The sequence below is a fragment of the Euprymna scolopes genome, chromosome 18 (assembly GCF_053919585.1).
Source record: "Euprymna scolopes isolate OS-2025 chromosome 18, ASM5391958v1, whole genome shotgun sequence".
In the NCBI taxonomy this organism is placed as follows: Eukaryota; Metazoa; Mollusca; class Cephalopoda; order Sepiida; family Sepiolidae; genus Euprymna; species Euprymna scolopes.
The window spans coordinates 74,012,811-74,030,602 of NC_136499.1; the positions used below are offsets into that span (position 1 = coordinate 74,012,811).

Sequence of the window (17,792 nt, forward strand, 5' to 3'; positions counted from 1 at the left end):
GGTAATAAATTTTACATTACAGTTGTGGATCGTTGTCACATATATAATTTTGATAATTTTAATGTTGACTCGAAGATGAAAACATAAACATTATTTCCGGCACTTCAAAGTTTTCAAATTTCTACTTTAAATTTGTTTTATTTTTTTTCAAAATGAGTGTCTTCTAAAAGTGTGTGACAATCTTTTACTTGATTTTATTGTTTGTATTTTGAGGTGTTTTGTAAATCTGGTAATAAAAAAAAAATCCAAGATAATTCAAATAGTGTAGGCAGAGGTGCAGAGATTTGAACACTGGGCATTTTGCAGATTACAAATTATGAATGCAAATATTCATGTGAAATTTCAATGATAAGCTCATGCCAAGGTCATTTTCATCATCTTTTATCTAAATCGATTGAAAAGTGCCACAGATTATTTTGTAGTGAAATTTTAAAATTTCTGCACTTGCCTCACAAGGTGCTCGAAGAAATCTAACTGGATGAAAATAAACTCGTCTTTTTATCGCAGTAAAAAATATAACACTTCTATGTGTTTGGCATCAGGTCGAGTTTCCATGTGTAACATTACTTACGTTTACACACATTGTCACAGAGTATGTCACAAGGAACATAGGACAAGTAATACCTCGATCCTTTTTTTTTTTTTTTTGTAACAGCGACATTTATTTCCTCATTCTCCCGCCACACGTGACTTCTCATTTCGGCTGTGACGTAACCCACCTCTCTAATGTGATCCTCTTCTCTAATGTGCTTTCTCTTCCTTTTATAGGGTTTTTTTTTTTTTTTTTGCTTACAGACGTCATTTCATATTTCCTATGCATTTGCATACGAACGTCCATGTTCTTTTGCACAAGCACGGAGTTCTGTAAAAGAATTTTCTGCCTGTGGAATATATCACCACACAACTGCTTTCCTGATAATTGCAATTTGGTCGTCTTCAAATTGAATGTCACCAAACACTTGTTCATTCTATTTATCAGTATGTTAGTACTCCTATAGTGTTCTTCATCTTTCCACTGACAATTATTTCGTCTCAGTACCCCTTATCCTTTATTGACTCTTGGTCTTGATTAACAGTGACCAACATCAAGCTGCATTCATCTTTTCTTTAAAATATTACAGATATGAAAAAAATATAAATCTTTACTAAATTAAAAATAGCAGCAGAATCATTAGTTTGTCAATATAATGTAAATTGTGTGTCTGTTTAAAATATATATAATTCTGTTCTGTACTTCTGCTAAATTTAATTATAATGGTGATGTAATGTAATTTCTTCCACCCAGGTAATGGCGGGTTGCCCTTCTAATTTAAAAATGAAAAATTGAAGGTCGAATTAAGAATATTGATTTTCAATTAATTTTTTAAAAAATAAACGAATTTATATCCCCACTTCATAAAATAATATGGTTTAATAAAGGGAATCCCTTATTATAATACAAAAACTGGTTCTGCAAACTTTTGTGAATAAATTTACTGAATTGCTTGAAGAAACTGTTTGAATTATATCAATGTTTAACGTTGACATGTGTGGCATTCAGAAATTACTGGGAGAATGACTGTGCGAATGGATTTGCAACTTGAATAATGGACTAACAAATTTCTTGTTGAATGGAAAAGAGTAAGTTGAAGAAGGAGGTTAACTTACACGAGAAAAGAAGAAATTATAGAAGTAAAGAAATGGAGAGATACAAAAGAGTGACGTAATGCAAGCGAGAGAGGAACGAAAGAAATATGGAGAATGTAAGAATTAAAACGTCTAATTTAAAGAAGAGAGTGAGAGAGATAAATAGATAGACAGATAAATAGATAGATAGAGAGAGAAGAGAAGGTTGAACTTATATTGGCTGAGAATTGCAGAAGAATTGTCATTGAAGATTTGGTTATGAGATGATCGATAAATAAGCTTTGGTACAGAGATGGAGGTGGGAGATATAAGATGTGTACGTGTGTACGGGGAGGATGGATGATTGTGGTTGGAAAGGATGTCGGGTAATGGTGGAGGTAGGGTGTTAGCGATGTCGGTTGTCGGTTAAATGCAGGAAGTGCACTGGAAGGCAGACAATTGGGATTGATTGAAGACACTGTCCCTGATCCTGATTCTTACAAGATACTTATCTTGTTTACATTCATCTTTTATGGGATGATGGCTACTGAGGTGGGAGTGGATGGGTCAGAAAGAGAAGGAAGGAGAGCAATTTTGGAAATGTAAAAGAATTATAGAAAGATGAAATATTATTAATCAGGGGAGAAAAAGAAATTTGCTTCAAAAAAAAATTTGAGGAGAAGGTGAACAAAATAAATATAAAAGAAAGAGGTGTGAATAGGGAAATGAATAAAAATATAGACACAAAGAATAACGAAAAAGATTTTGAGAAATTAACACACATTGTTATTCGACAGTTATGTTAGGTTGAATCTCACTGAATTTATTACCTGTTAATCAAAAACTAATAGGGAAAGACATAAACCCATAATTTTCTCTTAGGGAACTAACTTTCCCTTTTAGTGTGTGATTAACGGCTAATAGATCCAATGAGATTCAACCGGACATAACCGTTTATAATGGAATTAATTAAATATAAGAGAGTGAGGAGGAAAGCAAATCTGCAAGGAACATTGCACAACGGGCGCCGAGGTGCTCTATTCATGTTGACCCTGAGCAAAACTTGACAAAATGATATTGCTAAGTAAAGCTGTCAGTTAACCCTTCCCCTGTTCTCGCAGCTCAATTGAAAATTCCTAACCAGGAGTCCCTCATTCCTTTAAAGTAAAAAAAAAAAAAAAACTCATTAAAAGAGTAAGAGTAATGAGAGTCAAAATAATAAAGTAGACAGAAAAAAGGGAAACAAGAAATGTATTTAGATTATTTGGATTATTCAAACGATTATTGACATCTTGAATCCTATTCTTACGATGTTATCTCTAGGCCTGTGACAACAGAATATTCTTTTCATTGTTTTGACTCTAACTTCTTATCAAATCTTATCGGTTAATATTTTATATGTTTTTAGATAGAGTTATGTGATTCTCGATTGATTAACTAATTACTTGAGAGCCAATACAATGAAAAGAATATGCTGTTGTCACAGCCCTAGTTATCTCAGACCATTAACAAAAATAGGTTTAAGGCTCTTAAAATTCATACTAGAATTGTCCACATGGACCCGTGGCACAACCCAACCCTGAAGTTTATTTCCACTATTAACCATCTGTAATTCAAATAAAAACTTCTTAGTTTTCAATCTCCCATATTTTATGAACAGTTTGAGGTTGTATATCATAGTTCCTTGACTCAAATGTAGTAATCTTTGTTGTTTTACTCTTCTTTAGATTCTTTAGACTATTGTTCTCAACGTGAGTCTTATTTTAACAACGTTTCAGTCGATCTATTCCATATAGTTTCCTGAGCTCGACATAAAGTTTCCTGAGCTCGATATGAAAATTTCAGAGTTCAACTAGATACACTTGAAGAAAGTCGGAGGTTACATCGACCAAAACGTTGTGAAAATCACACTCAAGATGAGAACAGTAGTCTGGAGAATTCCAAAAGTACTAATACTCAATCCTCATCTAAAAAATCAGAACTTGTCTCTTCTTGTTGGAATCTTGTAGACTTGAATCATGCCACCTCGATCACATTATACATTGAGGGCAGTATAATCTCTCCGAATTTCTTCCCAAAGGACAGATTCCATAATTTTAAACATAACGTAGCTTTATGTTCAACTTTCTCAACCTCATCTATGTCACAAATAAATTGGTGAACATTTCTATATTCAAATATTGGCCTAAGCATTGTAGTGAACATTTTCCAGTAGCAAAACACCTTTTTTTATTAATCCCGTTATATGGGATGAATAAAAAATATATTAACTGATATATACTTCTTAACTGATTTATAAAAAATGGTAATGGAATACCAGTCTATTCTCAACGTGCACTTCTAGATCTTTTTACAGGTCTGACTCTTCGTTTTATTTTTTCAGTTCCCATGTGATGAAAGGGAGAGTCAAAATAAAACAAATAACAAAGATAACACATAATCAGAAATCAGTGCCATGTAACATAATGAAAGACAAATACTTTTTTAAACCGATTCTGGAACAAATTAAAGAAGCTCATTGAAACCAAATCACTGTTATCAAAAAAATAAAAATGAATGAACTAGTTTGGTCATATCATCAGAAAACATCCTAAAAACAATGTATAACCGAGCATTCAAGGTAAAATATCTTCAGTGAAAGACCTTGTATTAGATTTCCAAAACACTGGACTGATCAGATCCCTTTTTTAATGGTAGAAAGATTTTATGTAAATGGCAGCATATCTACTTCTTGTCACGTGATATTATATGAATTATCTTCCTTGGTTATACTATTGTTTAGTCAAAGCAGATAATATTTTTATTATTGACACTATGGTTATGAGTTTTGGCTGAGACTCACCATCGTGCATCACTATAATAGGAATTATAAAGTGATAAATAATATGAAAGGATTGTGTATCTACAAAATCCACAGAGGATTATGTAATAATGTAAAGTAAATTCTGATTGGTAATTCTCTGTTCATAAATATCAGATTAGGATTTCTTACCTTGACATTTTTGTCCATCCAGATAGTATCCTCTTTGACACCGACATGTCATTTCCCCTTGCTGGTTTTCACACACGGCATATGTAGTGCATTTGGAAGGGTCTGACTCGCAGTCGCTTGAATCTGAATCAGAAAAATAGATGCATATGTGTTAAATAACTGAAAATTATGGATGCATGCGATTCCTTTCAAATGTTTTACCATTCTGCATTGACTTCTTTCACAAATGACAATAAAAATAAATTTCAACAAAGTTCTTTTAATGTCAGAGCGTAAATGTTTCAGAACTTTTTAGATAAGAACTGATATTTGTATTACTTGGATTATTCAGACTACTGTTCTCATCTTACATGTTATTCCCACAACATTTTGACCGATGTAACCTTCGACCTTCTTCAAGTGTGTTTTGTCAAATTCAGGAATCTTTATGTCAAACTTTTATTAATTGCTGATCTTCGAAAAAAAAAGGTAGATAATTCAACTATATTAGAATATGAAAATAACAAACTAAGGCTACGGATATTTTAAACTCTACACATAAAAAATTAAAAGCCAACAATTAATAACAATCCTAAAATGTATTTAATTCAAATAAAACTAATCTTAATGATTTCAACAAAAATAATCCTGAAAACATTTAAGAACTAAAGTTATCTACTCAATACTCCTCCCTCGGAAGATGTTCTAGAAAGGACTGAAAGTATTAGGATTCTCAACCAGTGCGGCAGTTCATCTGCCAGTTCCAGTGTGCAACTCGAACATTAATCAGCCATCTATAATTGATCAACAAAAAATATGCAGACTCAAGTCGCTTGCTATATATATACCTCATCTTCAGGTGGTAAGACACGAGGTCAGAAAAATCTGAAAAGATAATACACTAAAACTGGTTTACGAAAAATGTTTGAGTAGCCCATCGGTATATGGGTGCCTCAAACGATTAGCAGTAAACTACTCTTCTAAAAGCACAAGAAAGTAAAGCTTGAGAAAGTAACCCTTCTAGAACTGCACAGAACCATAACTCTGATTGTTGGTTAAGGGTGTAACTTCCACTGGTATGAATAACACCTACTTAGACTGTGCCAGGTAATATATATATATATATATATATATACCTCATCTTCAGGTGGTAAGACACGAGGTCAGAAAAATCTGAAAAGATAATACACTAAAACTGGTTTACGAAAAATGTTTGAGTAGCCCATCGGTATATGGGTGCCTCAAACGATATATATATATATATATATATATATATATATATATATATATATATATGTGTGTGTGTGTGTGTGTGTGTGTAATCAAGTAACATATATATATACATTCAGCTGTGCTTTTTTGTAGATATTAGGCGCAGTATAATATGCAGCAAGAGAAACAAAAGACAATCGCTGTAAATGTAAATATTTTGAGAGATTTTATACTTCAGTAAAACAGAAGAAAAGAACAACAGATAAAAACATGGGTAAACGCGTTATAAACGTATTGCATAAATTTCAGCAAACAGATGAGTTGGTGGTGAGGCAGATACCAAGCACACATATACAAACAAACACGTTGTAAGCAAGTTTCTGTTAAATAGACACGAAAAAAGTTCTACTGGAAACATACAGATACTCTCGCCTCTCTCTCTCTCTCTCTCTCTCTCTCTCTCTCTCTCTCTCTCTCTCTCTCTCTCTCTCTCTCTCTCTCTTAATATATATATATATATGTATAACAGACAACCAACGAGGAAAGAGATGTATATTAAATCCACACAAAGAATTTAAGTAGTTAGGAGGATAGACTAGTGGACAGGACATAAAAAAAAAAACATAATAAAAACTATCAAGCAACTAATCTGAATTTGGCGTATGATAGCAATAAATATATTTTTGCTTGTTTTTGTTGTGGCGGTGGTGATGGTGCTGTTGCCTTTTCTTCTTTGATGTGAAGGTTTAAATATTCTCCAGAGTGCATTTACTGTCAAACAGTAGAACCACATGCTTGTGCTCATCCGCGCAAATAATCACAAAAGCTAACACAAGAAAGAATAATGAATTGCCTGTCATTCCCTTTTGAAACATGTATCCTTAATTTCCAACACTTATCTCTTATATGTAGATATCTCTATAATTGTATGTTTAGGCATTTCACGTCTATACGTACGTTATTACCTTCCACACACACATTAAAATAATGTAGTTGCCCGATCAGTAATATCGCTAAGATAAAAACACTCAGACTTTACCTACTTTAAAATTAATTGTTTCTAAATCATAATTTTCGTTATGTCGACTAAAACAGTAGTTTTAAATATATACTCTTCAAAAAGTGAAATTTATGTTATTGATTTTAAGAATATTTAGCTGACAAATATTTTGAAGTTAAGAAGACAAAGAACATTTATTGTTTTAAAAAGAATTAAACTGCTACAATAATAACTAAATAATGAAAGAAGAAACATATTCGTTTTATTTATTTAAAAATATTTAACTCACAATGACAATTATTTTTACTGAAGAAGAAACAGCTGTTTTTAAATAGTATTGACTCTGACAGACATTGATTTACTATTTACAGTAAATTATGCAGATTGATGTAAAATTTACACTTATCATCTCTAATTATTATTTGATTATAGAAGCTGAATACCCTACACTCAAAAGGTATATTAAAAGGAAACACAAGATGGATGAAAAACATGTTGCTTGTCGTCGATAAGAAAATTCAATATAATTCCTAGTGTTCCTGACAATGTATAAAAAATATATACAGAAAATGGAGGCGAACATAAGGCGTGTGCTCTTGCAGAGAACAGCATCACTTGGAGCAGTGAATATTCTTAAGGCAGTATTAGGAATTTGACTGGTGTCATTTTAGTTCATTAGTTGCGAACAGTGAGCAATTTTATGCCATCTACAGCCAGCTAGGCTGTACAAGACACATTATTATTACTAGATTTTTTCAAAAAACAAGCAAAAATTACAAATCATTGACTTAGAATGAGTGCTTTATTTCAAATTGATAGTTGTATATGGTTAAATCTGTGCTTATTTTTACATTAAATAATAATCTTTATTAATTTTTATTAATCCCTAACTGTGCATGGATACCATAATACCTAGATTGCTTTACCTAATCATAACAATGGTCCATATAAAATTTTAGCCAGATCAGTCATGTAGTTTTCAAGAGAACTTCTAGAGTAAATGTAATGTTGTGGGAATTAATCCATATTAGTCCTTACTGATCATCGAATGGATACCATAATACTTAGTTTGCTACACCTCATTAAAAAGGTCAATACAATATTTCAACTAGATCAATCAGTACTTTTTAAGGGAAATGTAATGGACAGACAGACGTAGCTGCGGTATTTTTTTTTTTTTTTTTTTTTTGCCCTCGGCACCAAAATGAACAAAATAATTTCTGAAATGGCCTTTGCCTGTGGATTGCGATAAATTGCTAGTCCTATGCAATTCTAATAGGTCTACTCGCCCAGGCTTTGTTTTCTCTCTTTGAGAAGGGGTTAATTTATTGCTAATCATCTGAGGGGTCCCTACCAGGGAATGCCGATGTGTTGCAGGCTCTTCAATCCCACTTTATAACTCTAGTGTCTAATCAGTTGTTGCAAATAATTTGCTTGCAGACAACAATTGCAATCTTTAATGTCTGCATCAAGCAAACACTGCAATGGCCGAGAGTATGATATTCGTACAATGTGATCTGGAAAATGCTACCTATGGAATTGTTAAAAGAATTGGCAATTTTTTCTGCACTCCAACACTATTTGGTGCACATATAGACTTGTCTATTCCTGACTTGTCTATTAAATTTCATTCACGAATCTCAAACTATTGGAAGGTGAGTAGAATTGATCAGCAATGAAATCTTATGTTATTTTCAATCATCATTATTTTAATAGAAAATTTTAAGCAAAACGAACATGTTTGTAATAACAATCAAAATGAGAGATTTTCCTCAAAATGAATGATTCAATGAGATGACATTATGAATATGCAATTAGTCATTTAACAGAACTTCTAAATGAAATAATATGAATTTTTTTTCATTTATCACGCTTATATTACCATCCAAAACAGTTATTTAAAATAAATAATGCAACATAGTCTAGTGAGGACATTTTCACCTTACTACCTCTTTCTTACAGAAGAGATGTCGTGAGTCTATTTTTGCTTTATCATTTTTTTATGGTAGGTGCTCGTCTGAGCTTCAATCTATGATCTTCCTCTATAAAACGTTTGCAAGAAATACTCATCCAGCTATAACAACCATCAATAATTTCCCTCATAAAAATTCCACGAACATTCATTCTGTGGAACACAATACACAATATGACTATGATATTTTTTCAGTCTGAGAATTTTAAACTGGACCTTCTATTTAAAGCTCTGTGTTGTACTGCTCAAATTCTGTATTAATGCGAGATATATAAAAAAAGTGTCAGACGAAATGAGAGCAGTCTACCTTACTTTATAACAAAAGAGAATGAATGAATTGAAACGTATTAGTTAAGACAAAAAAAATTATAGAAAATTAAAATTATTAACAACTATTGGATTCACTTCAACAAAGCAACTACGCAGCTATATAGTGATGCTGCTGAGATTGAATATTTAATTAAAACACAAGATTTATCGCGTGAGTCTTCATAGACAGATATCAGTTGTTTAGATAGTGTAATTCACCGAATGTCTGAGTGAAAACTGTGGCTTCATTAGGATATTTCTCATCAAGCATCAATATATTTAAACTGATATCAGATGATTCAGGTTGATTGATTTTTCTCATTTATCATTAGTCTTCATTAGACAAGAGGTTTCCAATGTTATATGTCATTCGTGAATGCACTTAAGTAAAGATAGTAAATCACAGTCAACTTGTCGCGCACACCAGATTGGTGTATGTGTGTCTGCTAAGTCCACTTCCTCTATCTGCAATGGACACATGAATTGTAGGGTGGAGTCTAATCAGTAATACTATTAACCTTATCAAGAATGCTTTTTACTTTTGTTAATCCCAAATAAGGCATATTGTCACAGACGCATAAGGGACTACTGTAGTAGCAGTCATATTTATAGTATGGCAATCTGAGTGGAGAGTTGGGCAGCAACTTCTGCATGCTGGTATAGTCGGTGGTACAAGGCAAGGGATCTGAGGAAATGAGCTACTATGATAGAAAATCTTTCAATATCTAAAGACCTCTTTAGTGAAAGGGCGGTATTTTGCTGTCAGTTGTTGAAGGGGTACAAGCGCAGAAAATTCATTGCAGCACATTTCATGTAAAACAAGCACAGGGCTGCAATACTACAGAAATGCGTTAGGGGCTTCAGCTTAGCCAAAAATAGCCTTATTTTCATTTTTTACCTTGTCTAAAAAAGAGAAAGATAGACAAACAGAGACAGACATACAAGCAGAAAGACACACACCAGTTTTGATGTAGCAGCAAAACACCGTGCAAAGGCGATTGGTGGTTTTATAAAAATATAGGATACTAGCTGATCTTAGAAGTTTTCTAGCCCGGTAGAAGGAGCCTACCTTCTTCAAAGCAGACTTCTATTGTACTTATGTTGTTTGAGAAGGAGTTTGAACATTAAACTGTCGGTTATTGCAATCGGTAGTTGGAAGTGTGGTATTATGATCATGCTATTGCAACCATTCTTACCATAATTCTTGTTTACGTGATATTTAGCTATTCATACTGCATATTATTCATCTTTACATTTTACCTCGTGACTGTCCTTCATTTTTTCTTCTTACACTGAAACTGTTTCTATTCACTGGACAGACTTGTTTATCTTTCGTCATCTGCACAAACTCTTTTGTGTGACTCATTTGCCAGAGTTGTTGACATTATATAACTCACTATAAAAACAATCTCATAGTTCAACATATTAGATCAAATGGATTTCAGGCATTCTAGAATAGACAACGACTAAAACGAAGCATTTTGACTTAACACATTTTTTTGTTTAACTTTCGCTTAAATTCTAAACAAAATAAAACGATATTTTTAAAGAGTTTTATTTACAAAAAAAATCTTACATTGTTTAATTTATAAGCACTGTGTATTGTACACACATCTTTAATTAAAATAAATTTTATTTACAAAACATTAGTTTTTATAATGTGTTGTAAAGCCACTTGATGAAAAGAACTAAAAAAATAAAATAGCACTCAAAGTCAAAAATAATCAACGCTAAATGATTTAAAGGATAGATCCCAACCAATAAAACGGCAATTATTCCTTCTTTGTCAGAAAAGTCGCTGAGTGAATGTGAAGACTAAAGAACAAAATAAGGGAAAGCAAGAGTTACGTGGCTGCTGATAGTGAATCTAAGGTTCGCTTTCTACTCTTCATCTACGTACAAACATTTTATTGAAGCAAAATGTATAAACGAGCCAAAAATTTGTTTTTTAATTTGAGTAAAAAGTTGTGCAAATATGGTGTCACACAATTTGAAATGAGTATTTTTTGCTTAATATTGGATTGTGTTAAAAAAAAAAATTTAATATATAAAAATCTTTAATTTATAATAAACGATAAAACCAGAAATGTAAAGTAGAAAAATCAGTGTTAAGACAAAATGTGTCATTTTTAGTTGCTGCTCAGTCCGGAGTGCCTCAAGTCTATTTGATCCAACATTTTTATAACTACTAATTTTATTTTTAATGTTACAGATTTTTATGTTATTTGTACAACATAAAAGACGAAATGTTTATGTTATAATAAATAGGGATACCATTGAAGTGCAAATAATGTAAGTTATAATTCATTATCTCAAAACTTCAAACCAAGATATAATTACTGTTGTACGAATCTTTTTCTATATCTATAGCCTAATTGCAGTAACATATCAAATATTGAAGATTCTTTCCATGTTCACATTCAGTGCAACAATGCTAAATTACTCAGAAATAAAAATGGCAACCTGGTAATTCCTAATTCACAGTTAAATGATCAAACATTTAGATCAGAGGTAGTCTTTTGCTCTGTTTAGTCAATTGTTAAAAAGAAGATCAAAACAGGTTTATAGAGAGCAATGCAGCACAATACATGACTCAAATCAGTGTTACGGTGGACAGCCAAAATGAATGAAACAATGCAACACAATAGTTCAAATGAAAGTCCGAGGAGCTGTCCATGACAACAGCATGTCTAGTTTACAAATAGTCAGCCTAGGTATTCAAAGAGCAAATATAGAATGCCTGCAAGTAAATGTACAAGAAGTATTCAACCGGATGTCTCATTGACAAGGGAATAAACCAAAAAGGGCAATAGAAAGACTTGCTATAACAATACTTTCTGACGATACCACCATTCAATTCGTTTCTATTTCTATATATTCTGGACCATTTCTTTTGTCTGCGTGTTTTCATTGAATAATAGAGTTAAGTGAGAATGAAAGAGTTGACTATGCTGAGTGTTTTGTATGTTTTGAAGCATTTATAGAAGGGGCTCAAAAGAAGAAGAAGAAGAAGAAGAAGAAGAAGAAGAAGAAAATAGTATAATTGTTGGACGATGATGAGTATAAATGTAGAATTCTCTGGTGGCCAAGATTGTAAGTGATCATATCGACCTGAGAGTAGATCTTCAGATAAGATTGGCTGAGACAAAAGTATTAAAAATGAAGTTTTACATTAGATTAGGCACAAAGAAACTTATTATACTACAAAACACACAATGATGGCTATTCATTAGATATAGTAAATCTATTACCAATAGAAATCTGATAGTTGTCTGAAACCGAAACTATTTATATATATATATATATATATATATATATATATATATATATATATATATATATAATATATATAATATATATATTCAATTTATCTTTATATAAGCAGTAATGTGTGGTGACACATTACTGCTTATGTAAAGACAAAATGAAAGTATAACTTGCTCTTCTACTGTATTGAGCATTCTTGTTTTAACCTCGTTATATCTCACTGGTTACCTTACCTCTGAAAAATAGCAACCTCAAATTATATATATATATATATATATATATATATATATATTATTTAAGACTAATGTATCATTATTTTGATGCTCAATTCAAAAGAGGAGGTAGTGTAGACTACCATCCCAAGCATTATCTCCTCCTTTGAGCGTCAATGTAGTATATGTTCTATGGATATGATACCATTCTTGCAAGCATTACCTCCTCAATTTTAATTGTGTGGAGATAGTGAAGTATGTATTCTGTTGTTATCCTCTCAGACATTATATCCTATTTTTCAGAGGGATAATAAGAAATCGTCACTATTGAGTGTAAATTAGCAAACTCGACATATATATCATTGATGTCAGCAAATCTATGCAATCGGGTGGGGGGGGTCATATTTTTTCTAACAAAAAATAATGGCTCTAATAGTTTGCAGAAGTAATTGCAATTTGTAATATCAGAAAAGTCTTACAAATAGTGAGTTTTCATTGAATTTTTTATCATTATCACATTTTGTCTTGCTAAGTCTCCATCTAGCTTTCTCTATGCTATTCGTTTTTCATATTTACTTCAATAAGTTACTGATTTATTTATTTGATATAAAGTTTTGCTCAATAGAAATTGATGTAAGAACGGTTATCTACTATTCGACTGAATGAAGAGAGACTATTAAAAATATGACTTGAATAAAAAGCAATTTATTAATCTTATAATGAAGTGTCATTTGCTTCGCAGTTTAGATTAGATTCAATGTAATTGTCCAACTTTGAAGATGTGATTATATTTCTTATGGATATAATTACATTGGAGGGAGGGTAGATAAGAAAGATTATTCTGCCTTTATTTTTCCACCTGAAGCACACCATTCTTTATTCAATCAACAATATAGAAATGAAAATTAAATATGAATTGGTTTCCCCATTTAATTTGCTTATCTAATTAATATGCACATCTATCTAGATCTCTCTCAACACACACACACACACACACACACACACACACACACACACACACACATATATATATATATATATATATATATATATATATTAGTGTGAGGATGAGTAATCGGAATTGGAATCGAGAATCAGAAAAATCAGAACTTTTGGGAGTATTGGAATCGTTATCAAAATCGGCAAAATTTGAGCCTAATTTCCTATTCCAAAACGACTTTTTAAACTTTTTTCTTGACAATATAAAAATGAATCAAACAGAAATTTATTTATTATTAGAAGTTATTCATTTACAACATAAAACTAACAGCCACAAAGTGGGCAATGAATCCCATTACCAGATTTAACATTGATTCTGAAGTCCTAGTTACTGTAGACAAATAAATATTAAGAGTTAACGTGCCTATTCCATTTGAAAACCTTTTTGCACCATATTCGCTTTAGCATCTACATTTCTTCTCTCAAGGAGTTCACACTTAATTATAAAAAAATTTAAAATGCTCTTAATATGGGTTCTCAATTTCGTTGGCTCAGGCTAGATACTGTCGTTATCTCTAATCTGCTTCTTCTGAAATAATGTTTTATTGTATTTTTCGCTTTGGGCACAAATGAAAAATATAGATGAGTTTATAAAACTCTTGGATAAAATGCATAAAGAGAAACATTTAAAAGTTTTCTGAATTAAAAAGAAATTATATTTACATTTACACATATACACACTCCCCAAAACAGAAAAATGAGTTTCAGGCATTTGTTACTGTAGCTAACAAACCAAATTAGCTGAAAAATAAATATGCAACAAATAAATGTTATGAAATACATTACTGGATAAGTTTGTATTTAAACTTATTGTAAAACGTGATTTTAGTTCAAAACAAACGTAGTGTCCCCTCATGGCTGCCACATAAGCTCTACACAAGGACTCTTGATACACCCTGAAAATCGAAAATTAAGCAACGGCAGATAGAAACACATCAAATAAGTGTCAACAGTTGAGCAAGAATGTTATGTTCTACCAGTATTTTGTTTAATTTTCGAGTTTTGAGTGATTATATAAGAGTAAATGTTCGAATGATCCGGAAATGATTGTCACTTAACATTAAATTTATGTGTGAAATTGTTTTCCTGCTGGAAATTCTAAAATAATTGTTTTTTTTTGTTTGTTTTTCCGCCACAAAAGTGTTAATCTGCTGCTGCTATTATTCGCTCACAAGGAGCTTTCACACAGGTCTTCAAAGATATCTCTCTGAAAATAGCTTGTGGTGTTCCCTAGAAGTTGAGTGACAGCAAGTCTCCCATGTTTCCAGTACTCTTCACCTCTTTCGATAACATTTGCAACAGCTACTTGCCATTGATTTCTCGTTGGCAGCGGCTATTGGTCTTCGCTGGAATTTGAGTGGCAAGAAGCCTCCCCAAGGTCCCAGTTCTCTTTGCACTAATCCGGCTGAGGTCTAGTCAGTCCATCGGTCTTTCCTTCTTCCTTGACTACTTGGTTATTTGGTCTTGCTCTTTTTTTTGGGGGGGGGGCTGATGTGGCAATGGGGGATGGGGGGGTAGAGACCTTATAGATATGCGACTTCAGTGTTCTTAGTTTCATGTAGTGTTTCATGTGATGCCTTTGCAACAGTTTGTCTGGCCAGCGCTTGTTGCTCCTGTGTGTTTCCACATTCAAGGGTTTTTCTTAATATTTCAGCTGTTTTCATTATTGTTGTTCATTGTATTTTTCCAGTCATTCCTTGATTCCAATGTCTCCCATTCTTTTTTCAATTTTTTTCAGGATTATTCCTAGTGCTCCTATTATTATGGGTATTATTTTGATTTTCTTAATCTGCCATATCCCTTTCAGCTCTCTGGCTAACTCTGTGTATTTGCTCCGTTTCTCATTTTCTTTGATATTCACCCTGTGGTCAGATTTGACAGAGTTTTTCCTTTTTGTTAATTATTATGACATCCGGTCTTCTTGCTTGGATGGATTTATCAGTTTGCATGTTCATGTCCCACAGAACTTTGTGATTTTCGTTTTCAAGTACTGTTGCCGGCTTATGTTTGTACCACTTGTCTGTGCATTCGAGATGCAGTTGTTTACATAATTTCCAGTGTACTACCCTTCCCACTTGGTCGTGTCTGTTCTTGTATTCCTTTTGGGTTGCATTCACTTATTATATGGTTTATTTTCTCGTCTCTTTGTCCACAGAGTCTGCATTTGCTGTTTTCTTGTGTTTTGTTGATCTTTGCTTTGATGTGGTTAGTTCTTATCAAGTTGTTTTGTGCTGCAGTTATTAGGATTTAGTTTCTCAGTTTTTGTGTCCTTTTTGCATCCATGTCCAGATGTTTTCGTTATTTTCATCATTTATCATCCTTATGAATTTTCCGTGTAGTTGTTTCTCCTCCCACTTTTCTTTCCTTTGTTTCTCTGTTTTCTGTTTTATTGGATTTTTGTCAGTGTCTCTCGCTGCTATGATTATTCTTTAAATGTTTTGCATTATGTATTTTTCTAGTTCTTTTTTGCTGTCATTCACACAGTCTTCTATACTAACCAGTCCCTTCCCGCCGTCTTTTCTTTTACGTAGAGTGGGTCATGTAGTGCATTGTGCATAGTTATGAGTTTCCTGGTCTTCTGATCGAGCAGTCTCAGTTCTTTTTTGATCCATCCTATAAACGGTCCAGAGTATCTTACTAGTGATACTGCCCATATATTTATGCCTTTTATTAGGTTTCTGCTATATAATTTGTTTTCGAGAAGTATTATTATTATTATTATTATTATTATTATTATTATTATTATTTTCTTTATTTTGTTTGCTTTTTACAGTAACACAATTCAATCTAATAACCGACTAAATCTTTATAATTACAAGAAAAAGTATAAACATTTTTTGATAAAGGAAATGTAGAGAATATTTAATAGAGACCCCTCCTAACGTTAAGAATGGTTTTCTAAATAGTAGCACGGCCTTTGGGACGGCCTTTGTTTACTATTCATTTCCTACACTGTTTTTTTATGTTGCATACAAACCGTCAACTCTTTTTAATTTAATTTCAAATAGCATTAACGACAAACAAATGTAAATGGACTTTTTTAAAGAAGAAAAATAAACAAATCTTGTCTCACAATTTTTAATCAATTACAAGGAAAACAGTTGAGAAAAGTATTAAGAAAGATCTACTCTTGTAATATACGCTCTTTCTCCCAAGTGTACTTTTTACGTTTTGTAAAATATATGCGAATATTCAACGAGTCATTTGAATTTTTTTAAAAGACATTAAGTCTAGAATTAAATATTTCGAAATTTTTAAAAGAACCAGAATCGGTAATTGTATTAAAATGGAGAATTTAGAACAGAATCGGTAATTGTATCTGAATCGGGAACAATAATATATAAATATATATATATATAATATTTAAAAATAAATATAAACAATTCTATTTATACATACAGACACTAGTGTTTCATGTTTACGCAATCTTCAATGTAAGAAGTAATAATTACTTTCGGTTGGGAGATTCAAACTCAGTCACAAAACTACTGTTTACTTCGTTGGTTAACATCTTATTTCAGGCCACCAGCAATGAATACATGAATGAAAAAAAAATTAAGTTTCTATAAATGCCATGTCGGCGAGTATGCAGTACATAATCAGAGAGAGTATTCAACGCCCGGAAGTCAGAATGATGAATTTGTGCTAAAGTTGACTGCTTGTTTTTTCTTTTTTAAAGACAGCTCAACTTAAATTTCTTCAGGGGACTTTATAACTATAGTGATATTTCATACTTATGCAATCATAAGTGTAGGAAATGATAGTTACTATTGATTGATATATTCAAACCCATTCACAAAACCACCTTTCGTAGGCTAGCATCTTACCTTCAAGCTAGTATTAATGGAAAAAAAAAATTAAGTATCTATTAATTACATATCGGGAGGCATTCCCAGTAAACAATTAGAGTGTGTATATACAGTAGAACCCCGGATACGGTGGCCCTATCATATGTTTTTTTTTCAGGTTACGATGTGGAATACAATGTTTTTCCGGCACCTGGTTTTGGTATTTTCCTGGCCTTACAGTGTGATTTATAATGTTATTTGATTATATACATGTGTATTATATACTGTACTGTATTTTGTTACTAATTTTTAATGCGAGGAGTCTACTATATATATATATATATATATATATATATATATATATATATATATATATATATATATATGTATGTATATGTATATACTAGCATGGATGTCCGGTGTTGCACGGGTGTTTTGAGGTGTATGCTGAGCAAAA

General features: G+C 32.1%; 1 protein-coding gene across 3 annotated transcripts in view; it reads right to left on the reverse strand.

The window, feature by feature from the left end:
- The window catches only part of LOC145297661 (uncharacterized), a 996,083-nt gene that overhangs the window by 87,809 nt on the left and 890,482 nt on the right, over nucleotides 1–17,792 (reverse strand). For all 3 annotated transcript variants that reach the window (XM_080143831.1, XM_080143830.1, XM_080143833.1), the window contains exon 6: nucleotides 4,598–4,720. In XM_080143831.1, coding sequence (XP_079999957.1) covers nucleotides 4,598–4,720 — 123 coding nt within the window. The remainder of the gene's footprint in view (nucleotides 1–4,597; nucleotides 4,721–17,792) is intronic.